General features: G+C 54.8%; 1 protein-coding gene across 18 annotated transcripts in view; it reads right to left on the bottom strand.

Moving 5' to 3' along the window:
• Nucleotides 1-22943, bottom strand: part of MYO7A (myosin VIIA) — an 85435-nt gene that overhangs the window by 11324 nt on the left and 51168 nt on the right. For 9 of the 18 annotated variants that reach the window (XR_012423550.1, XR_010580932.2, XM_045371251.2 and 6 more), the window contains 16 exons: nt 22094-22303; nt 21566-21769; nt 21120-21296; nt 20566-20655; nt 18994-19121; nt 13986-14112; nt 13308-13427; nt 12556-12729; nt 11178-11405; nt 9111-9281; nt 6058-6175; nt 5240-5366; nt 4065-4348; nt 2254-2444; nt 1468-1592; nt 677-834 (listed from right to left, as the gene is read on the bottom strand). Coding sequence is in view for 13 of the 18 variants with exons in the window: in XM_045371251.2 (XP_045227186.1) it covers nt 677-834; nt 1468-1592; nt 2254-2444; nt 4065-4348; nt 5240-5366; nt 6058-6175; nt 9111-9281; nt 11178-11405; nt 12556-12729; nt 13308-13427; nt 13986-14112; nt 18994-19121; nt 20566-20655; nt 21120-21296; nt 21566-21769; nt 22094-22303 (2632 nt within the window). In the remaining 5 variants the exon portion in view is untranslated. Of the gene's footprint in view, nt 1-676; nt 835-1467; nt 1593-2253; nt 2445-4064; nt 4349-5239; nt 5367-6057; nt 6176-7250; nt 8232-9110; nt 9282-11177; nt 11406-12555; nt 12730-13307; nt 13428-13985; nt 14113-18993; nt 19122-20565; nt 20656-21119; nt 21297-21565; nt 21770-22093; nt 22304-22943 lie in introns of those variants that run through there. The other 9 variants (XR_012423552.1, XR_012423551.1, XR_012423549.1 and 6 more) reach the window with 2 other exon arrangements.

The raw sequence follows: 22943 nt of genomic DNA, 5'->3' as shown, positions 1-22943 counted from the left end.
GCCCAGATTGCCAATCTGACCATGCCACCCCTGCCCAGTAGTTCACCCTGGCCTTGGGACACGGCCCAAGCTTCCTCACAGGGCTTGGGAACCCTGCCTAGGCCCACTCTTCCCATCCTCTCTGTGCTGAAGCCCGGGAGCCCTGGAACAGCCCTGCTCTGTGTGTGTGTGTGTGTGTGTGTGTGTGCGCGCGCGCGCGCGCCTCGGGGCCTTACTGCTACTCCCTCTCTCTGGAACACTCCCCACCCCTCTCCCCTTTGCCTGACTAAGTCCTACTTAGCCTTCAGGGCTCAGTCTAGATACCACTTCCTCCAGGAAGTCCTCCCTGCCCCCTCCAGGTCACATGGGTCAGGTCACAGCTGCCCGGTCCCATCTCAGCACTGATCTGGATGTGCGTATGGCCCCATGAGGCCAGGGGCTGGGCTGATTCCTGCTCTACCTCCATGCCTGGCCCAGCACAAGGCACCAAATCCACCTGGCACCCAAATGACAGGGTCAGAGGAGAAAATGAGCGAGGCAGCCCCTTGCATATCAAAAGGTGCAAGGGAGGGGGTCCTCCATCAACCCTCCCCACGCGTGCCCAGGCCGCAGCAGGCCCTCAGGAGGAAGGTGGTGTGCAGATGAAGGCCCTGCCCAGTCCCTGGCTCCGCTGGGTACAGCCCAGTAGCATGGATATCAATGAAGGCCAGGCAGGCCTCCTGCGAGAGCTCCTCACTGCCCAGGAGCTTCTTGAGCAGCGCCTGCTTGAGCGGTTCCCGCGTGTGGCTCCATAGCCGGTCCTTGCCTCGGGCCTTGGACACCATGACGCGGCTCAGCGTGTGCTTAGGTGGGGGCCTGCCATAGCACAGGGACCGTCAGCAACGGCCCCATTGCTGGCAGCCCCAGGGAGAAACCCCCAGGTTGTGAGACCCCCCACCCCCACCTACCCCCTGTGCCCAGAGGCTGAGGGTGGGCACCAGGCCCTGCTTTTCCCTGCCCTGCATGTGACCCGAGGCGAGTCACTGGCAGTCACTGGGCCTTCCTTTCTCAGCTATGAAACAGCGGTGAGAACACCCCGGGCTGTGCCCCAGCCTCCCCCACCACCCTGCGCCCCCTGCAGAGCTCAGTGCACACCACCTCCATCAGGAAGCTTCTCACTGCACCCCCCACCCCCCACCCCGAAAGCATCCTCATCACAGTGCTGGGCACGCAGAATCCCAGCTGCCTGCTTCCGGCCTGCATCCCCACCAGGACTGAAGCTCGAATGCCCAGCCTGGGGCAGGTGCAGTGACATCTCTTAAATGAAGGAAGGATAAGATGAGACACACAGGACGGGTCATCAGACAGAAACAGCCCTCCAGCTCCCTCTGACCCAGGTCCTGCTCACAGGTGGGGGCTTCACAAAGTATCCCCAGCACACAACCAGACGGTAGCGGAAGCCTGCAGCTCCTAGCCCTGTGACTCCCGTCCTTCCCCAGGAGCCATCACCTGAAGTAGTCGTAGGAGAACTCCTCCAGCGTGTAGGGCTTGGCACGCACCTCAGGCTCTGCCGTTCGCAGCTGCAAGAGCCGGACGACGTCCTGCCGCTGGTCGGGAGTCATGGTGACCAGGGCCTAGGGGCCAAGAGACAGGGGGCTCAGGTCAGCTCTCCACCTGCAGCCACCAGGATCAACATGGTATACCCTGGAGCCTTCTGGACTCTGGGAGACTCTTCAGGGGGATGGACCCCATGCCCCATTCTGACCCTGGGAGCCCTGTTCCTCCTTGGGGTCTCTGAGGTCCCTGCTGCCTCTTTTGTGCTGAGCTGAGGGCCCTTCCCTGGGTGTCCGATGAGGTCGGGTCAGTCAGAAAGCCTGGACGAGGCGGGGGACATGGTGTGAGAGCTGCCTCGTCCACTGAGCCTGGCTCAGGAGCCACTGGGGAAGCTGGGCTGTAAGTCCTCAGAGCTGCTCTTAAGGGGGCTCCAGAAGAAGCAGGGCCCCCTTGCCAGCTGTGCCCCCACTGCCTGTTCAGACAGTGCAGGTGATACACCTCTCTCCAGTCCCCATCTCCAGCCCCACCCCTTGGCAGTTCCTCATCTGATGCCATTTCTAGGCCCCTCCCCACCTGGCACAGGTTTGAGCGCTGCCCCAACTTTAAATGTGTGGTCCCATAAGATCCCAAGGTCATCTTCACAGATGCACTAGACCATTAACCTATCGTACAGCTGTGGGAAGTGGACGCAGAGGGGTCTAATGGCACCTCCCACCCATCTGCTGCCCCCAGGCCACATACCACAATCTCCCGCGGTGGCATGGTGACAGTGGGCATGACGTACACACAGTCAGTGGGGAAGTCCCCACGCTGCTTGGTCCTCTCATTGATGCCGTTGGCCCAGCCCGAGTTCATGACCTGCTCACCCGTGTCGTGGTCCAAGATGATGAGGTCTCCCTTGGCAAAGCTGAGGAAGCCTGACTCCTCGCCCGCTGCAGGGCAGAGGTGAGCGGGACCACGGGGGCAGAGACAAGCTGAGTTGGAACATCTTTATTTGGGTTGATGATCTACAAGCCACTACTTCCTACAGAAGAACTGAGGTGCTGTCACTCGTGTCTGCCCACTTGCCACTCTGCCTCCACCTTGTCACAACTCTCCATACAAAGACCATCACCAGAGTGGGCTACTCTCCTGCTCAAAAGCCTTCTACGGCTCCTCATTGCCCTTGGGAGGAAGCCCCACACTCCTAAGCCTGTTGTGAGCAGGCCTCCCAGACTCCCTCCACCTTGCCCCTCCTCCCTCACCGTGCCTGTTTCCAGCCAAACCAGACTGTCTGCAGTTGCCTGGATAGGCCAGCTTTCTCCCGCCTCCGTGCTGGCATCACATTCAGCTTTCTGGTCCCTGCACTCTGCTCACACGGGCTTCCTCCCTGGACCCCAGTCTGCATGGGGCCTCTCCTCTGGGCTCCTGTGGCTCTGGGTTTCCCTGCTTACTGCACCGTCACAGGCCTGTCACTGTCTGCTTCCCACCCACTCCCCACTGAGGACAGGGTGGGGTCCATTTCATCTTTGTCTTTCCCACACTCTGCCAGGGCCTCGGTGGCCTCCGGCAGAGTAGTTGTTACTTGCTGTTATCACTTGAAGATGGTGCGTATTTTGAGAACACTGAGGAGGACCCTGATCTAACTTGGAGAGCTGACAGGAGATGAATATTGAAGAGCCAGAAGACGGGAGGGAGAGGAGATTCCCCACAGACCACAGATTGAAGGCTATTTGGTCTAGTTTCAGGGGAAAGATGGGAACAAGACCCTAGCAGCCTTGAGTGCCAAGGCCACGGGGCATGGTCTGTGATATGGTTCAGATATTTGTCCCCTCCAAATCTCTCTGTTGAAATCTGGTCTCCCAGTGTTGGCAGTGGCCTAGCGTGAGGTGTTTGCATCATGGGGGTGGGGCCCTCATGAACAGCGTGGTGCCGCGCTCGCAGTGATGAGTGAGTCTCTGCGAGAACTGATGGTTTAAAAGAGCCTGGCAACTCCTCCTCTCTTCCTTCCTTCTGATGCAAGCTACCCCTTCTCCTTCTGCCGTGAGTGGAAGCTTCCTGGGGCCTTCATCAGAAGCAGATGCTGGTGCCATGCTTCTTTTTTCTCTTTCTTTTTTTTTTAAGAGATGAGGTCTCACTCTTGCCCAGGCTGGACTGCAGTGGCACAATCATGGCTCACTGCAGCCTCCACCTCCTGGGCTCAAGCAATCCTCCTACCTCAGCCTCCTGAAGAGCTATGACTACAGGCACATGCCATCACACCCAGCTAATTTATTTAATCTTTTGTTGAAACAGGGGTCTCACTATGTTGCCCAGGCTGGTCTTGAACTCCTGGCCTCAAGTGATCCTCCCATCTCAGCCTCCCAAAGCTCTGGGATTGCAGGCATGAGCCACCATGCCCAGCCAGCACCATGCTTCTTGTAGTGCCTGCAGAACTGTGAGCCAAATAAACCTCTTTTCTTTATAAATCTCCCAGCCTCCAGTATGCCATTATAGCAACGCAAATGGACTAAGACAGTCTGCGTAACGCCCTGACCCCCAGTGCCAGGCAGCCCATACCAGCAGTCACTCACCGGGGTTGGGGTTATCCTGCAGGGCCACAACATACTTAGATCTCTTCCGGAGCCCCTCTAGGAAGGTGACCACCAGGTCACGAATGTCCTCAGCATTGCTAGAGGTGAAGGTGTATTCGTCCCCCTTGATGGTGGCCAGTGTGAAGCTGGGGGCTGTCGTTTTCGCTCCCCTGCAGGACCAACACGGAGAACAGGGCCCCGCCGGGGTCAGTCCTGCCCAGCCTGAGTGAGGCGCAGCACAGCCAAGATCAGAGCAGCCCAGTGAGAGCCAGACACGGCACTCCCTGAAGGAGACCAAGGCCAGTCGAGTCAGACATGCCCCAGCCAGTGGGAGATGTGGCCCAGCTCAGACACATCTCAGGTTAAGTCAGAGCTGGCCTGGCCAGAGTCAGGCATGGCCCAGAGGGAGACCCACACTGGCCCGACCCACTTCTCCTTTGCCTGTCTAATTTCTACTCACCCTTTAAATCTCAACCTACATGCCACTTCCTCCAGGTAGTCCTCCCTGCCCTCCCACAGCCCTGATCATAGCATGCTTTAAAATGGCCTATTCAATGTCTGTCTCCTCTCTTGACTGAAGATCCAAGAGGACAAGGACTATCTTGTCACTACTGCATCCTGTGTGCCTGGCATGTGTCTGGTCTCCAGCCCATATCAGACATAACCCAAAGACACTGCTACAAGCCCCAGATGGTGGGGGAGGGAGCCACTGCACTGCTGGGAAAGCCAGTCAGTCCCAGCAACCCACCCCACCATTCCACCTGTGTGGCCGTGCTCTGCAGTTTACAAAGAGCTCTCCCATCTATTATTGCATTCATTCCTCACCACTGTTATGCAAGAAAAGTATTAAGACTCCTGCTTTAGGAATGAAGACAGAGAGTGAGTGCTACCCAGGCCCCTGAACCCCAGGTCAAGCTCTTTTGTACACACTCGCCTGCCCCTACCTGTCCTGACAGCCCAGTCCTGTCTCAGAACAGCCTTAATGTGCTGTAAAGCCCATGCCCATCCCTCCGCTAGGAGGTGCCAGAGGGGTCTTCACAGTGCGGTACAAACTGCCCAATCACGAGCAACCAGGCAGGCCACTTCATGTCTCTTCACTTCCAATGACCCGCAGGGAAGCTCCGGCCCCTCTCCTTCCCCTCTGTCTGTCTGCGTCTCCATGCGGCCCTCCTCACCTGCTGCTGGACACGGCCATGATCTCTGGGAAGGACAGCTCCAGAAGTACCTGCTCCTGCTCATCCACAAAGTACACGCCTGTCCAGTTGACAGCCACGATCACATCGTTCTTGGGGAGGCTGGGGCCTGGGGTCGAGACCAAGGCACTGAGAGGCAGGCCTCCCACCCCTAGGCCCAGCTCTTCTCAGTCCTCATAATGGCCAAGGAGGTGGCAATACACTGATTTCTGTTTTACAGATAGGGAAACTGAGGCCCAGAGAGCACAAACTCGCTATGTGACAAAACCCAAAGTGCAATAGGAAGAGAGTGTTGAATTGGGAAACTGGTTTGGGTCCCACTCCTGCCACCGGTCTTTGTGCAGCTTTGGACAAGTCCCTGCCCTGCACTGAGGTGGGATCTGGGGCGGGGTTGGACTGAGACCCAGGGTTCCCTCCGGCCCTGGTACTTGGTGGTTCTGTGAACAGCAGCATCAGCACAGGGCCTGGCACAGAGCAGGTGCCCAGTAACGATGGCCCAAGGACGGCTGAGCCAGTGGCCTGTGTGGGCCACCCTGTTCTATACACAGTACGTGCCTTAATGAATCAATCCTCACTCAGTTTTTCAATCTTATGCACCACCAAGCACATAAGATGTGCCATGGAGTCGCTACTGGGTGTTGGGGAGGCAGGACCCACTCAGCAGCATTGACCAGAACAGACCAAGCAGCCAGCAGGCAAGAGTTCCATTGACGGGGGCCCCTGGCTCAAGCCGCTTCCCTCCCCTGTTGTGGGCTGGAGCTACAGAGCAAGGGAGTGGGAGCGTCGCAGGCTGGGGGTACCTGAGAATTTGTAGGCTTCATAAAACCTGGAGAAGAGTAAGGGCCACTTAAAGCGGGCGTAATTGACCACATCCTCTTTGACCTTCTGGGCATCAGTTCTCCTCTGGGCATAAATCCCCTGGAGGGAAAAAAGGGACAGAGGGACACAAGACAATGTACAGGTGAGTTTGCTCTAAAAATCAGCTGCTGCTGCCTTCTAGCTAGGAGCAGCCTGGGGCTCCTGCACCTCCTGTGCATCATGGCCTTGCCCTGCTCCCATCTGTCTGCAGCCACCCTGTCCCCACCCTTCTCATTCATCAACATCAGCGAGCACTTTCGAGTGCCACCTCTATGCAGGTGCTGCGGCCCAAAGTCAGAGAAAGCATAGCTGCCCCTCCAGGGAGTTCCCAGTTGAGCAGAGACAGGGAAGCAAGGATTCCAGCCAGAGCATGTGGGAGGCCCAAGGTCCCGGGTCAGTGCAGACTGCAGACTGCAGACTGGGAAGAGAGGGAATGGGGACACAGCGTGGGAAGCCAGGTCCTGGCGGACTGTGAGTGCAGCCACAACTGCAAGAAACTGATCTGGTGAATCTGGGAGTTAGAAAGATCAGTGTGTCCAGGGAGAACTGGACCCTGGAGGTGAGGTGATCTGTGGGGGGTGCTGCCGTGCTCTTGGTAAGATACAAAAGCACCAGCATTGTGTTTCTCTAAAAATACTTCCCCAAGCGTTAGTGAGAACTCTGGGGTTCTGGGGTAGCATTGGAGGGGTCAGAGTGAAATCCTGGTTTTTATAGTATGTAGACACAGGAATAGGTAAGAGTGGATGTGTATGCCAGCTCACAGACGGCCCCATCTCCACCCATAAGAGAGCCCATGAGGGGTGCCATCCTGAGAGCAGTGAGAATTCAGAGGCAAATGGCTCAATGTCATCAATCCAAGCTCAAATGACTCAGAGAAAATACATATGTAGGCAGAGAGACAAATCACTGAGCAAGTGTGGCTAGCATCCAGTGAATCTGGGAAGTGAAGTGCACACAGCAGTCCTACTTTTTTGAATGTGCAATTTCTCCATAAGTTTGAAATTATTTCAAAATAAGATGTTTTCAAAACACCTCTGTTATGGACTGAATTGTGTGCTTCCTTCCCCCACCCACCATATTTGCATATTAAAGTCTTCACCCCCAGAATGTAACCTTATTTGGAGATAAGATTTTTTTTTATTTTTTATTTTTGAGAAGGAGTCTTGCTCTTGTCCTCCAGGCTGGAGCACAATGGCACAATCTCAGCTCACTGAAACCTCTGCCTCCAAGGTTTAAGTGATTCTCCTGCCTCAGCCTCCCGAGTAGCTAGGATTACGGGCACCCACTACACACCTGGTGAATTTTTGCATTTTTAGTAGAGACGGGGTTTTGCCATGTTGGCCAGGCTGGTCTTGAACTCCTGACCTCATGATTCACCCGCCTTGGCGTCCCAAAGTGCTGGGATTACAGGCGTGAGCCACCGCGCCTGACCCAGAGATAAGGTCTTTAAAGAGGTCACTAATGAGATCTTTTGGGCGGGCTGTAATCCAATGTCTGGTGCCTTTTTAAGAGGAGGATATTTGGACTCAGATGTGCATGTGCACACGTCACCGTGTGGTGACAGATGGAGAGGATGGCCATCTGCAAGCTGAGAGGAGAAGCCTCAGGAGAAAGCCCCTGCTGACACCTTGATCTCGGAGCTCCAGGCTCCAGAACTGGAAGGAAATACATTTATTTCTGTTGTTGAAACCACCTAGTCTGTGGCACTTGGTTATGGCAGACCTAGAAAATGAACAATGCACCCTCCCACCCTACAAAAACTGTGATTCACAACTGTCCATTCTAGGAGGGCCTGGCCCAGGGCTCCGGGTCAGATACTCTGAGGAGCTTCAGTCCAGGAGAGACCCAGCTTAGCTGTGGGCTCCAAAGGGCAGAAACCGTGTCTGTCCCACAAAGGGCTGTGTCTCCAGGTCCTGGTGCCCAGCACATGACAAGCACCCAAAATAAAATGAATGCATAATAATAGCACCCCACCCAGGACGTACCACATGCCACAGTGGCAGTGAGCCCCGAGGAGGCCCTCACGGAGGTGGGGGTGGAGGCTGCAGCTGTTTGGAAGGCAGCTGGACAGGCTGCAGTGACTGCCGGCACGTGAGGGCCAAGGGAGAGGAGGTGCCTGAGGATGAAGGGCAGGGGTCTCACATGAGGGACAGAGGGGTGGCAGGGAGGAGACGCTCCTCCTCTGAAGTGGGGTTCAGGGGGGTGAGGGCCTCAGGGGAAGCAGGCTGGCGCAGGGGGCACTTGGGACTCAGGGAGAGGCAGAGGCTGGTGGGGAGCTGACTAGAGAAGGCACACGGTCAGGTGGAGGCGGCACAGGGCTCCCGGGTGAGGACGGAGGCCGCGAGGTGGAGGGGTGAGACCGCGGGCCTGTGGTGCCCTCAGACTATGGAGCCCTCGACTTATGTGCAGGGACAATTCTCTTGCACAGCTAGACCATGGAGATGAGGAGGCCCTGGATCCCCTACCAGCAGCCAGTGCTCCCACCTTCTCTTCATCTGGATACCCCTGCTCTACTTGGGCAGGCTCTTAGCTTGGGAGGGAACCACTCATGGCTGGTTATGGGCCTGGGCTCCAAGCAAGCGGGTCAAGGGGGCCTGTCCCTAAAGCTCCCCAGGCAGGAAGTTGGGCTGGAGTTCTTTTAGGAAAAAGGAGGTACAATTCCTAAAGCCCTGTCTAGCGTCCACCACCTCTCCTAAGCTGCAGCTCTGGAAGCTGTAGCACCAACAAGTGGCTGGCACAAGACCAGGAAAGGGGCCCCAATACCCATGGCCCCACAGAGGCTGCAGGGTTAAGTCTGATCCCCTCTGTGTGCCTGGCACACAGATGGCAGGAGAATGAGTGAGCTGATGTCCAGTGAGGAAGGGCCACTGGGAGGTGGGAGGTCAGGTGCCATGCCATCTCCCGCAGCCCCAACAGACAGGTTCAGATGAGGACTGGGACCTCCTTGGTTGTTCAGGTCCACATCCCTTCTCTAAGACTCCTCCCAGCCCTTCACCTTCTTGTGGGCGGCAATGGCCAACTGGGCCCACTTCTCCAGCGTCTTCAGGGGCGTGATCTCGCGGTCGGGGATGTAGGTGGGTACGAGGTTCAGGAGGCGCTCCAGGATCATCTCAGAGCCATAGTCCACAAAGTACTGCTGGGAGGCCAGCTCAGCCAGGTCGTCCTCCTAGGTGGGGGGAGGCCTAGGTCATGCATTGGCCCAGGCCCCTCCAGGAAGCCCTTCCACACCACCAAAGGCTCCAGGCCCCTCTCCTGGCCCTGACTCCTGTAGCTCTCAGAGCCTGGCTTTTGGGACCCAGGCTTCTCATTGATTCACCAGGGAATTCTTGTCTGCTCAGAGGAACCATGAGCTCCCCAAGGGCAGGGCCACACCCTCACCTTGTCCTGGGTCCCTTTCGCACTGGCATGGAGCTGGACTCTGCCCAGGGGCACAAAAAGTGACTCAAAGAAAAAAGCCAGCCCATCGAGCAGCCACTGCACACTCAGCCCTGTGAGACAGTGACCGGAGCTGACAAACAGCAGAAGAGGAAGCATCTGCCCTAGAGAATGGGAGACACCTGGGGTCTGCTGGAGGGGTCAAAGTGAGGGGAGTGCATCACTGTGACTGCCTCCATCACCATCGTTAAGCACTTGGGGGATGGTTAAAGTGGTTAACAGATGGCAGGATCTACTGTAGAGGGTTCAGAGAACCAAGTGGCCATTGGACATTTGCCCCTTCTCTGCCTGGCCTGGTGCACAGCAGCCCCAGTGATGCCTACCTAGGGCTCCCCAGAGCTCCAGCAGCAAGGGCATAGAGAAAGGCTTTTGGGGGTCTTGAAGGCAATAGATATTTTCCAACCAGTTTGAAATATTTCAGAACTTTAGCAACTGATGTGGCTATACTAATGCGCTCTGCCTGAATATTTGCTTACCACCACCAATACCACCATTATCATCACCACTGTCACCAACAAAACTACCACCACTACCTCCACCATCACTACCATCACTACCAACAACACTATCACCAACATCATTACTGCCTCCACCATCACCACCACCACCACCACCAACACTATCACCAACACTATCACCAACATCATTACTGCCTCCACCATCACCAACACCATCACTACCAACAACACTGTCATCACCAACACCATCACTACCAACAACACTGTCATTGTCAACACCACTATCACTACCTTTACCATCACCATCATCACTACCAACAACACTGTCATCAACACCAGCACTATCACTACCTCCACCACCACCACCATCACCGACATCATCCCTACCTCCAATATCACCACTGTCATCAGCACCAACAATACCATCATCACTAACATCACTACCTCCACCATCACCAACACCATCACTGCCTCCACCCACCATCACTACCATCATCAGTACCAACACCATCACTACATCCACCATCACCACCAACCATTATCACTGTCTCCACCACCACCAACACCATCACTACATCCACCATCACCACCAACCATCATCACTGTCTCCACCATCACCATCAACACCATCATTACCTCTACCAATGTTACCACCACCAACCATCCTCTTCATTTCCATCACCTCCTTTCTTATCCCTCCCTCACAATCACCAACAGAACCATAGCTACCATTACCATTATCAAAAACAAAACAACCATATAACTCCTGTCCTCAGAAGGAGAAAAAAGAATACACATTTGCAAATTCTGATCCCAAGGAATGGCTGTCTTTCTCATTTAGAGCAGCGCTTACTAGACACACTTAGAACAGTGCAGCAGGTCCTGAGGCACGTCCTCTGTAGCATGCACAGTCACTACAGCAGTGTGGGGGTCTCCTCCACTGGCGAATTCAGGACATGCTCAGAAGCCCTTGCTCCTGACATCTCACCTCACCTCCCAAGCCCCCTGAAGTAGGTGGTGTCCATCCAGGAGCCTGGAGAGTGCCCAACTGCAGTCAGGCTCACCTCAGCCTAAGCTAATGATGGCTCACAGAGGAGCACTCAGCCCAAACGTGGAAAACAGCAGGCTGTGAGCCAAGCCAGCCTGGCAAGAGATTCCCTTCCACTCACCTTCTCACACCTGTACTCCCCAAACTTGACTCCTCGCACCACCTGCTGGTAGATAAGGTTGGTGGCCACGTTGTCCTCAGAGGGGCTGTGCCACGGTGTGAAGACCTCTTTGCGGAAGAAGAGCCTCCAGGGGGCGTTGCGCTCCTGGGCACCCTGCTCCTTGGCATACTGCTCGCACTGGGAGATGGCGTCCATGACATGGTCGCTGCCGCTGCCCAGGGAGGATACCTGTGGGCACAGCGGGGAGGGGAGCAGGCACAGAGTCAGGGAAGGACTATGAGGAGCCTCGACGGTGCCAACGGTCAGTTCAGACAGAAAACCGAGGCCCAGCGAGGGGCAGGGACATGTCCAAGGCCCCCAGGAGGCAGACCAGATCCCAGCCTTGGGCTCTGAGCAGCACCCCCACGATTGCCTTCCTAGCCTCAGTTCTGGGCACGGTGATGTGAGAAGTCCCATTTTCTAGTAGAAGTGGGAAACTGAACAGAGTACCTGGAAACACAGGAGCATCGGTGAGAAAAATCCAGGCAAACTGTGTCCAGCAACATGGTACCTCCCCTGGGCTTGTGGGCGGGGGCCCCTCTGCTGAGCATGATGTTGCTGGGGGTGGAGGCAAAATCACCCAAGCCCCAGGTCCCGCTCAGCTGAGGAGGCTCTAGCCTTCAAGGCGAGTCTGTGGGCTGTTCACGCCCCAGCTGCTTGAGGGCAAGTGTGAAGGAACTCCTGTTTGCTAAGGAGTTTCTCCATCAGACGCCATAGCAACCTGAGAGGGAATTCCATTCCCATCTGCACGCAAGGGCTGCGAAGCCCTCCCCTCAGCCTGTGCCATGTTCTTCCTTCAGCACCAGGAGAGGATTCACTGGGCCTGGGGACACAGGACTGAGGACATCCTACTGCTGGGTTTTCCCTTGGGTGCCGAAGAGCTCTGTTTTTGTCTTTTTTTCTTTTGAGACAGAGTCTCACTCTGTTGCCTAGGCTGGAGTGCAGTGGCGTGATCTCAGCTCACCACAACCTCCGCCTCCTGAGTTCAAGCGATTCTCCTGCTTCAGCCTCTTGAGTAGCTGGGATTACAGGTGTGTGCCACCAAGTCTCGCTAATTTTTGTTTTTTTTAGTAAAGACAAGGCTTCACTACGTTGGCCAGGCTGGTCTTGAACTCCTGACTTTGTGATCCGACCGCCTCAGCCTCCCAAAGTACTGGGATTACAGGCATGAACAACCGCACCTGGCCGAATTCTCGGCAGTCCTAAGGAGTCAGGCAGAGCCGATTAGCGCCGGCTCAGGGGAAACCGAGGTGCTCAAGGGTGAGTAGCCCCAGCCAGTAGGTGGCAGCACTGGCGGCCTCGACTGGGGCCGGGAGGAGGTGCTTCTGGGCGGCCATACCTTGTCAAACAGGGCAATGTAGAGGGAGAACCCGAAGCGGTCCTTGAGAGAGATCTTGTCGGCCAGCGCGTTGCAGAGCTCCTTGGCCGTGGTTGCCGAGTCTGTCAGCAGGGTCTTGGTGGTCCCGTCCATGAATGTCACGGGCAGCATGATTGGCTTCTTGGACTTGGTGGCCTGGAAGTGCCCCAGGAGGGTTTGTGGAGTCCCTTCCCTTCAGACCTGCTCGCCCCTCTGGACTTTGGCTCTTTGATTTCTGTGGGGTTGGAGCTGCCCCGGCGCCCCAGGCCTCAGCACCTCACTGGGACACTGCTTGTCCCCGTCACAGGTGTCTAGGGAGCCCTGCTGTGCACCCCACCCCAGTGGACCTTTAGGACCCCTGAGTCAGGGCCTGGGGCTGGGAGTTCAGGCGCTGCCACAGGCCCGGGGTCTCTGCTATCACTTCATATAACCTTCACCATGTGGCAGGTAAAGGCATTGAGACACAGAGGGAATCTCCTTTGCCCAAGTTGTCTTGACCATAAGGCCAGCAAATGGAGTCCCTCATCCTTTGGGGGCTTTTCTGTTCTGATGGGCCTGGGGTTCCAGAACTTGAGGGTAGGTGCTTGAGGAACCACAGAGTCTCAAAGTGGGGAATGTTTCTGGGGCACTCGAGTGCACTGGACACACACACACGCACTCACACACGCATACACACATGCACACACACACTCTTGTGCACATGCACACAAGCACGTGCACACACACGCACGAACCTGCAGCTCCAGCCAGCTGGGTGGCTGTGTCCGTGTCCCATTGACAAAGGTCCTCCTCAGACGCTCCTCACAGTACGGGGCGTAGCCGGGCGGGCCCCCGTGGATGAAGTTCCGCAGGTACTGCAGCCAGAGCACCCGCTGAGGCGGCCCCACTGCAGCCCTGGGCCTCCCCATGTGAGTAGTGAGGGCAGCCACCAGGCCCTCCCCAGCACTTGGAGGCCACTCCTCCAGGCCAGGCTGCTTTCCGTGGCTTCCCTACTCTCTCAGATCCACCGCCTATTTCCAGTCACGTCTGTGGCCTCCCCCACCTCCCCCAGCTCAGCCTAGCGGCTCCTCCCCACACCCCTTCACAGCACCAGCCAGTCGGGTTGGTCCTGCCGTGACCTGCTCCACTCTGACCCCAGCACCCAGGGCCTGCCCCAAGGCGAGGGTGTAGAGGGCCTGGGACACGCTCCTGTCAGACTCAGCCCCTCCTAAGTAGAATGGGGCTGAGGGGAGTGTGGGGCAAAGCGGTGGCTGCCTGAGGGGAGGAGGTGCCAGGAAGATGGGGCTCAGTGGGGGGTGGCCAGGTAGGCCTTGTGACCAGGCCCTTTGGAGTCCCTGACTATTGCTCTCCCCGCAGTGCTGGGACAGGGCCCAGCTCCCCTTCCCGCTCCAGGAGGCCAGGCACCTTCCTACCTTGACAAACTTCTCGGAGGGGGCAAAACAGCCCACACAGAGAGACACGAGAATCCAGCCCCGGGCATAGCTGCTCTTGGAGGGGTTGTGGGTCAGCTGCTTGCTGATCTGGCAGTAGATCTCATCCCTGGGCAGGCAGCAGGGCAAGGGAGGGGGAATCACCCAGAGGAACAGCCCCAGTCCCCACCTCCTCCCAGCAGCCGGTGGTACACGACACAGCTGTCCTCTCCAACTTGCCAAGACCACCCAGGAGGAGGCAGAGTGAGGCTGGGTGGCAGGGCTGAGCCAAGGGCTGGGGTCTGGCTTTGGAGACAGGATCATCAGGCATAAAGCACCTCCCCAACCCCAATCCAGTTCCCACAGCCAGGGCCCCACCCTCCAGGGTGGTGCGTATCCTGCTCTGGGCTCAGCAGCCACAGCCACAGGTGACCATGCTAATGAGAAGCACAGTCCCCACCTCTGCCTCCTTCCTAACCAGCTGGTGACTGAGGCAGATGAGTTCACCTCTCTGATCCCAGCCCATAGTCACAGCAGCAGGTGCAACTTCTACCCATGGCAACGGACAAAGCAGAAACAGGAAAAGCGTCCTGGGGTGTCACTGGGGGATGGAATGAGTAGGGACTTTGTCTCTGGTATGTTTCTGTAATGTTAGAATATTTAAGGGGCCATGTATGACTTTTGCAATGGGATGAAAACAATTAAGGTAATTTTTTGGTGTTCATTTTAAAGGAATCCTTACAAGATTGCTGTGAAGACGAATGAGCCAAGGCTTATGATGCACCTAGCACAGTGCCAGACACAGTGAACCCCTCACAAATGCCAGCTGCAATTATTGCTGTCCTTGTTCTTGGGAATGGTTCTTCTCCTCTGCAACCTAGGTGCTCTAAGACTGCAGCCTGCCTGTTCAAGGGCAGAACCCCTGACGATGCAGTGACCGCCAGGGGGCACCCACTGCTGCTCTTCTCTCCCAAAGGACAGGGCTGGGATTACCTAATTCAGTGGCTCAACAGTTTTGAGAGTTTATAATTTCAAAGTAAATTCTGAAGTTACTCATTTTTTTATGATAAATGAGAACATTTATAACACACACAACCTGCTCACTGTCTAGATCCCAACTATCTCATAAAACAAAGGTAATTTTAAATTTCCAAATAGTAGGAAGGGCAAAGTCTCAGAGCAGTCCTTTAAAGAAAACAAGTTTTGCTTTAGAAACATCCCTCCTGTTCCCACCTTGCCACAGACTAGTGAAACATTATCACCTGCAGCTAGGAGTCTCCCTTCACTTTACAGATGGGGAGACAGAGCCTGAGAATAGGGAGGGATTCACCGTGTGAGGCCCCTCAAGGAGTTGACACCCCAGCCTTTGGACTCTTGGTTCAGAGCTCCTGGCACTGTGTTTTCTAGAAGTGTCAGCTTTAGGTATGATGGTGAGATAATTTGGAGGCAAATTCTTGCCCCTGAGACACACCTGCAGCAGCTGCTTTTCCTCCTGTTGGCGGGTGGCCCTGGGCAGTGTGGCCACCCTGGTGAGGTAGTGACTAGGCTTGGGGAGATAAAAACGGGGGCCTGATAGGAGGCAGGAGGCCTAGTGACCCCTGGGCAAGTCTCTTCCCTACTCTGGACCTCAGTTTCCCATCAGGAAAGTGGGGCTTGGTCCCTGCCCCGTCCTGCTGTCCTCCCAAACAGTACACACACATTCATGGCATCAGCTCTCCCGACAGACCTGTCCTGTGCAGAGACTGTTCTCAGAAAAGTCCTAGCCCTCCTCTTATCAGCTGACTTGATTTTTTTGGTGGCTCCTGGTAACTCCTGGGTCTTCCTTTCAACTCCCCAAAACCCCAGGGACCTGGGTAAAGGCCTCTCCTGGCCCTGTGGGGAAGGAGGTACTTGCAGGATGCCCAGGCATGTGGCCCACAGTAACCCTGACCATGGGCCTGGGGTGGGTGACTCGAGGTGAGCTGGCGGCAGGGGAGTTAAAGCAGGAAATGCATGTTGGATGATGATGATCAAAGCTACCATCTACAGGGCGCTTACTATGCTCCAGGTCTGGTGCTACACACTTTCCATAGCTTTATCTTCCCACAAGCCTGTGTATGAGGTAGCTGCTGCAGGCACACCTCATTTTACTGTACTTCACTCTATTACACTTTGGAGACATTGCATTTTTTACAAATTGGTTTACAAGGACCCTGCATGGAACAAGTCTACCAGCATCATTTCTCCAACAGCACGTGCTCACTTCACGTTTCTGTCACATTTTGGCAATTCTAGAAATATCTCAAATTTATTATTATATTTGCTGTGGTGATCTGTGATCAGTAATCTTTAATGTTACTAATGTGGTTGTTTTGTGCACCGTGAATCGTGCCCATAGAAGATGGCAAACCTAATTGATAAATGTTAGATGTGTTCTGACTGCTCTACCCACCAGCCATTCCCCCATCTCTCTCCCTCTCCTCAGGCCTCCTGATTCCCTGAGACACATTCATATTGAAATTAGGCCAATTAACAACCCCACGATGACCTGTAAGTGTTCAAGTGAAAGGAAGCTCACACATTTTTCACTTTTAATCAAAAGCTAGAAATGATTAGAGAGTAAAGCATGTTGAAAGCCGAGATAGACCAAAAGCTGGGCCTCTTGTGCCACGTAGTTAACCAACTTGTGAATGCAAAGGAATAGTTCCTAAAGGACATCAGAAATGCTACTCCAGTGAATACACAAATGATAGGAAAGTGAAACAGCCTTATTTGCTGATATGGAGAAAATTTTAGGGGTCTGAATAAATCAAACCAGCCACAACATTCCCTTAAGCCAAAGCCTAGTCTAGAGGAAGGCTCTCTCTTCAATTCTCTGAAGGCTGAGAGAGGTGAGGAAGTTGCAGAAGCTAAGTTGGAAGCTCACAGAGATCGCCTCATGAGGTTTAAAGCAAGAAACTGTCTCCAAAATGTAGAAGTGCAGGGTGAAGCAACAAGTGCTGATGGAGAAGCTGCAACAAGTTTTCCAGAAGGTCTAGCTAAAATCACTAATGAAGGTGATTACACTCAACAACAGATCTTCCATGGAGATGAACCAGCCTTCTATTGGAAAAAGATGTCATTTAGGACTTTCATAGCTAGAGAGAAATCAATGGCTGGCTTCAAGTCTTCAAAAGACAAGCTGAATCTCCTGTCAGGAGCTAATGCACTGCTGACTTTCCATTGAAGCCAATGCTCAGTGACCATTCCAAAAATCCTAGGGCCCTTAAAAATGATGTACAAGGAGGCCGGGCGCGGTGGCTCAAGCCTGTAATCCCAGCACTTTGGGAGGCCGAGACGGGCAGATCACGAGGTCAGGAGATCGAGACCATCCTGGCTGACACGGTGAAACCCCATCTCTACTAAAAAATACAAAAACTTAGCCGGGCGAGGTGGCGGGCGCCTGTAGTCCCAGCTACTTGGGAGGCTGAGGCAGGAGAATGGCGTGAACCCAGGAGGCGGAGCTTGCAGTGAGCTGAGATCCGGCCACTGCACTCCAGCCTGGGCAACAGAGCGAGACTCCGTCTCAAAAAAAAAAAAAAAAAAAAAAAAAATGATGTACAAGGGGCTGGGCACAGGGGCTCATTATCCAGATGTGGTGGCAAGTGCCTGTAGTCCCAGCTACTTGGGAGGCTGAGGCAGGAGAATTGCTTGAACCCAGGACGTGGAGGCTGCAGTGAGCCTAGATCATGCCACTGCACTCCAGCCTGGGCAACAGAGTGAGACTGTCTCAAAACAAAACAAAACAAAAACAAACAAACAAACAAAAAGAATGACGTACAAGGAGATGAATGTTATTTTCATGCCTGCTAATGCAACATCCATTCTGCAACCTATGGATCAAGGAGTAATTTTGGCTTTCAAGTCTTATTTAAGAAATACATTTGATAAGACTATTGCTGCCATAGATAGTGATTCCTCTGGTGGATCTGGGCAAAATCAGTGAAAAAGCTTCTGGAAAGTATTCACAATTCTCGATGCCATTCAGAACATTCATGATGCATGGAAGGAGGTCAAATTATTAACATTAATAGGAGTTTAGAAGAAGTGGATTCCAACCTTCATGAATGACTGAGGAGCTCAAGACTTCAAGAGGAAGTAACTGCAGATGTGGTGGAAATAAATAGCAAGAAAACTAGAATGAGAAGTGGGGCCTGAGGATGGGACTGAGTTGCTGCCATGTCATGATCAAATTTCAGTGGATGAGGAGTTGCCTCTTATGGATGAGCAAAGAAAGTGGTTTCTTGAGATGGAATCTACTGGTGAAGATGCTGTGAACATTGTTGAAATGATAACAAGGGATTTAGAATATTGCATCAACTTGATAAAGCAGCAACAGGGTTTGAGAGGACTGACTCCAATTTTGAAAGAAGTTCTACTGTGGGTAAAATGCTGTCAAACAACATTGCATGCTACAGAGAAATTTTGTGAGAAAGAACAGTCCATTCATGCAGCAAATCTCACTGTTGTCTTATCTTAATAAATTGCCACAGCCACCCTAATCTTCAGCAACCACCACTCTGATCAGTCAGCAGCCATCAACATCAGCGCAAGACCCTCCAGCAAATAGATGCAACTTTCAGATGACCGTTAGCATTTTCAGCATTATTTTCTAATCAAGGTGTCTACATTTTTTAGACATAATGCTATTTCATACTTCATAGACTATAGTACAGTATAAATATGACCTTTATATGCACTGGGAAGCCAAAATATTTGTGCTGCTCTCTTTATTGTGATATTTATTTCTGTGGCCTTCAACTGAACCTGCAGTATCTCCAAGGGATGCCTGTTTTATGATTCCCCCTTTACAGACAAGGAATCAGAGGCTTAGAGAGATGAAATAACTCCACCAAGGTCCTAACTCCACCAATTAGCTCCCAGCAAAGCCAAACTCAGGCCTGCTTGCTTTATCTCTTGCTAAGTTGACAGAGGCACCACTCAGCCATCAAAAGACTTTCAGGTCCCGGTGCCCCCGCCTCCCGGCACTGACCGGAGAGCTGGCCGCAGGATGCCATTGCCGATGATGAAGTGCAGCTTCTCCAGGTTGGAGGTAGGCCGGTCCTCCAGCATGCTGTTGCCCTGGACCGTGGACTCCCCGTCATGCAGCCTCTTGGTCACCTGGGCCAGAGGGAGAGGACAGGGAAGGTGAAGTCAGGGGCATTCCCCTGCCAGCCAGGGCACCAGCACCCGCAGCTGCCTGCTCCCCAGAAAGCAGAATCTAGGGAGTGAGCAGAAGAACTGGGCTCCCCAGCACCGTCATTACCCCTGCCACGTGCACAGCAGATGCTGGGCCAATAACTGGCCCACATAGCTGGGGCACACTGGCCCGGCGCCACCCACTTCTGGGGACAGAGCTCCTCTGCCGTCTCCTCGATACCCTGCACCCCACCCCCCACCCCAGGGAGGTCCTCTCAGCCAGGACAGGGACCTGCTTCTGACTCCAAGCGGGACCCCTATCTCTCTGGGGTGGCCCCCCCATAACTGTGGGTTCTGGAGTATACCCCAGGTTCCAACCACAAGTCACCATCACCCTGTCACCAACACCCTTAGCCCCAAAGTGACCAGGCTCACACTGGTTCTTATGAGATGTTTCTCTTCTCTCATCCCACATAGCCCACAGCACAAGCCCCAAGCTCTGCCCAGAGGAGGTAGGGTGAGTGAGAGGTGAGCGGCAGGAGTGGGTGGTACAGACAGGGAGCACCATGGAAGGCCCTCGTGTCTACCGAACACCCTCGGCTGCCATTTCCACCTTCTTCCCAGGACCCCACGGAGTGGGCGTTTCCTTCCTTGGGTCCCTTGAATATTAAGCGGCAGAGAAGGTATTCAAATCTGAGGCCACACACGTGCAAGGTTGGATTTGTGCCTCAGGTGGGGACAGGACAAGGGCAGAGGTAAAGTGGGAGCCCCTGACCCTGCAGTGGAGGAGCTGGGGAGGCTTCCTGGAGGAGGTGATCCCAGGCAGAGAAAGGAGGAGTTTCAGGCAGAGGGACTGGCATGTGCAAATGTGGGGATGGGGGCCTGGCCCCCAAGGCTGTGAATGCCTTGGTTTGTGTCTGCCTCTCCAATGCATCCTCCCCTGCCACACACACACCAGCCTGGACAACCCCAGAGCACAAGGGCTGGGAGAATGCCCAGAAAAGGCAAGGTGACTGAAGAATGAATTCAAATAAATTAATCCCGTTCATGCTCCATGAGCACTCTTGTTCCACAGAAAGCTCCCACGCCTCAAAGGTCCTTGGACCAAGTGCCTTGGGTCTGCACCCTGGCTGGAAGTGTGTTCCCTCTCACCTGTGCTGCTACCAGCCTCCCCTGCTCAGTGCCCTCTGCCAGGAAGCCCTTCCCCACCCCAGCCTAAGATCCCACCCTCTTCAGACAGTCCTGTCTGCCTGATCGCCCACCAACCCACCCATGCTGTCCCGTCCCTGGCCAGCCAAGACCCCTGAGGACAGACAGTGTCCACTCCTGCTCCTGCTCCCATGGGCCCCCAGCTTAGCTGTGCTCCAGCCTACCCCACCTAAGGCAGCCACCTGTGGGCTGCCAGACCCCCAGTGTCTGCCCTCACCTCCTCTGTGAGCTTGGACTTCTTTTTCAGAGTCAAATGCACCAGCTTGTGTCTCACACTGCTCCTCTTCTGGCCCTCAGGGAGCTGGGCCTGCAGGACCAGCAGGGATCAGGGTCAAGTGGCTGAGCAGAAAGCAATGACGAGACCCCCAACAGCAAGACTTTGTGGGGAACCATCTCGCTTCCACGTGAGGCTTACAGGGTGCCCCCCACACTGGCACCCTCTACCTGCTCACCCTACCCTTGCACCCCCACCAGCCAACTGGCAGTCAGGAAAACAGACTCAGAAAAACACAGTATGGGAGCTGGCTCCAACTGCAAAGCCCCCGTCTGCTCTGCTGTGAGGCCCCTCAGTTACGGTCAGCACTTCACAGTTTATAAAAGTTTCACATATTTCTTCCCACAAGTAGACAAAGGAGGGTGGCAGGCAGGGGTTGGTGAGGCAGAGATGAATTATAGGATCCTTTTTCTGTGGAGGAGCCCAAGGCTGGCGATGCCAGTAACCCTCCCTGTAGGCCTGGGAGGGACATCAGCCAGAGGGCACCTTGGCCTCACCTCACCCTCGCCCTGCAGGGCCTGCAGCTCCCTCTTGTACGTCTTCTTGCCCAGGGTCTCATAAATCTTGGTCATCACAGGGATCTTCTCGCTGCCATCACTCATGGCTGTGTGGTACTTGGGCTCCGGGAGGTCCCCCATGAAGCGGAGGATGGTGATCCAGACCGCCAGGGCTGCCTGGGGCAGAGTGTGCATGTCAGAGGCCAGAGCAGAGGACATTGCAAAAGCTGTCAGAATGACCTGGTGGTTTGGGGAGAGGGCTGGAGACACCCCCTCCTGCATGGTGAACCCTTAGGCTGGGTGCCACAGTGAAGACTATAGTCAGACCTGGTCCCTGGCCCCCAGGGACCCACCGCCCTCATCACCTATGGCCACCAGCAGCAGCAGAGTCCACAGCACCAGCCCTGGCCCCACCCAGCAGTGACCTAGTGGCAGGCAGGCCTCACCAGCTGGTCACCCTCGTCGTCATGGTAGAGCAGTGGCTGTTTGAGTGGCCGCCGGGTGTAGGAGTGCGTGGTTGTCCCCTGGAAGTAGGTGGCAGCAAACTTGGCAAATTTATACTCAGAGAGGTCCTCCTCATCCTCGTCAGGCAGGGGCAGGGCTGCATCCAGGTCCTCCTCCACCATCTCCCTCCGCCCTCGCTCCAGGTCCTGAAGGAGACAAGAGGTATGTCCTGGAGTCCCAGCTACTCGGGAAGCTCAGGCAGGAGGATCACCTGAGCCCAGAAGTTCAAGTCTGCAGTGAGCTATGATCACACCACTGCACTCCAGCCTGAGCAACAGGGTGAGACCCCATCTCAAAAAAAAAAAAAAAAAAAACCTGAGAATGGCCTTGGAGAGGGACAGGACCCAGTTCATCCCGGCTACCCACTGCTCAGAGGGGCTGGGCGGGCTTTAAGGCCAAGGGCACAGGAGGAGGGAGGATCAGCCCAAGTGGTGTGGGGGCCTCTGGAGCCCCTGTCCCCAGCCTGGTACCTCAAAGCCACTAGGTGCCTGGCCCTCCTGGCCTGGCAGGCCACCTGAAGTCCCCAGGAAGCCAAACATCTTGTCCACCATGTCTGAGTGATTGACGGGCTCGTGGCGGGCCCTTTCCATCTGCTCTAGGAGCTCCTTCTTCCGCCGAGCAGCCTCCTTCTCCTTCAGTTCCCGCTCGGCGTCCTCACGAGCCAGCTGGGCCAGGCGCTCCTGGGCAATTGGGGTGACACAGAAGACACAGGGTCAGCCCCGGTGCCACAGCCTCAGGGAACAAGCTCTCCCTGGGAAGCCCCTGCAGCAGCCAGGGCCTCGGTCCCCACCTCCTGACCGCCGGGGAGAATGGAGCCTCCGACTTCCCCACCTCTGGGCCACTCAGAGGCCTCTCAACAGGCCAAACAGCAATCTGCCCATCCTTCAGGGCTCTCAGGGAGCCACCTCCTCCAGCAGCCTGCTCCATGGGGACCACACCAACCCAGACACCCCACGGCCATTGGCTTGAGGCTCTAGACCAGGGCCGCCCAATAGAAATACAATGTGAGCCACCCATGCGGTAGCCATGTTTTAAAAAGCAAAAAGGAATAGGTGGGATTAGTCGTAGTAATATATTTTATTTAACTCAATATTTCCCAAATATTATCTTAGCATATAATCCATATTACAAAAATAATACTGAGATATTTTATATTCATTTTTTCCCCACCAAGTCTTCAAAATCTAGTGTGTACTTCACAATTACAGCACTGTGTCATTCGGATGGACCACACTGCAAGTGTTCGGTTGCCACTGTGGCTGATGGCTCTCTACCGGGCAGCAGGGCACCCTCGTGCCGTCAGCTGGCTTGGGCTTTTAT

Source organism: Macaca fascicularis, chromosome 14 (assembly GCF_037993035.2).
Source record: "Macaca fascicularis isolate 582-1 chromosome 14, T2T-MFA8v1.1".
In the NCBI taxonomy this organism is placed as follows: Eukaryota; Metazoa; Chordata; class Mammalia; order Primates; family Cercopithecidae; genus Macaca; species Macaca fascicularis.
Note: the sequence above shows the minus strand (reverse complement) of the source record. Positions and strands in the feature narration are given on the sequence as shown.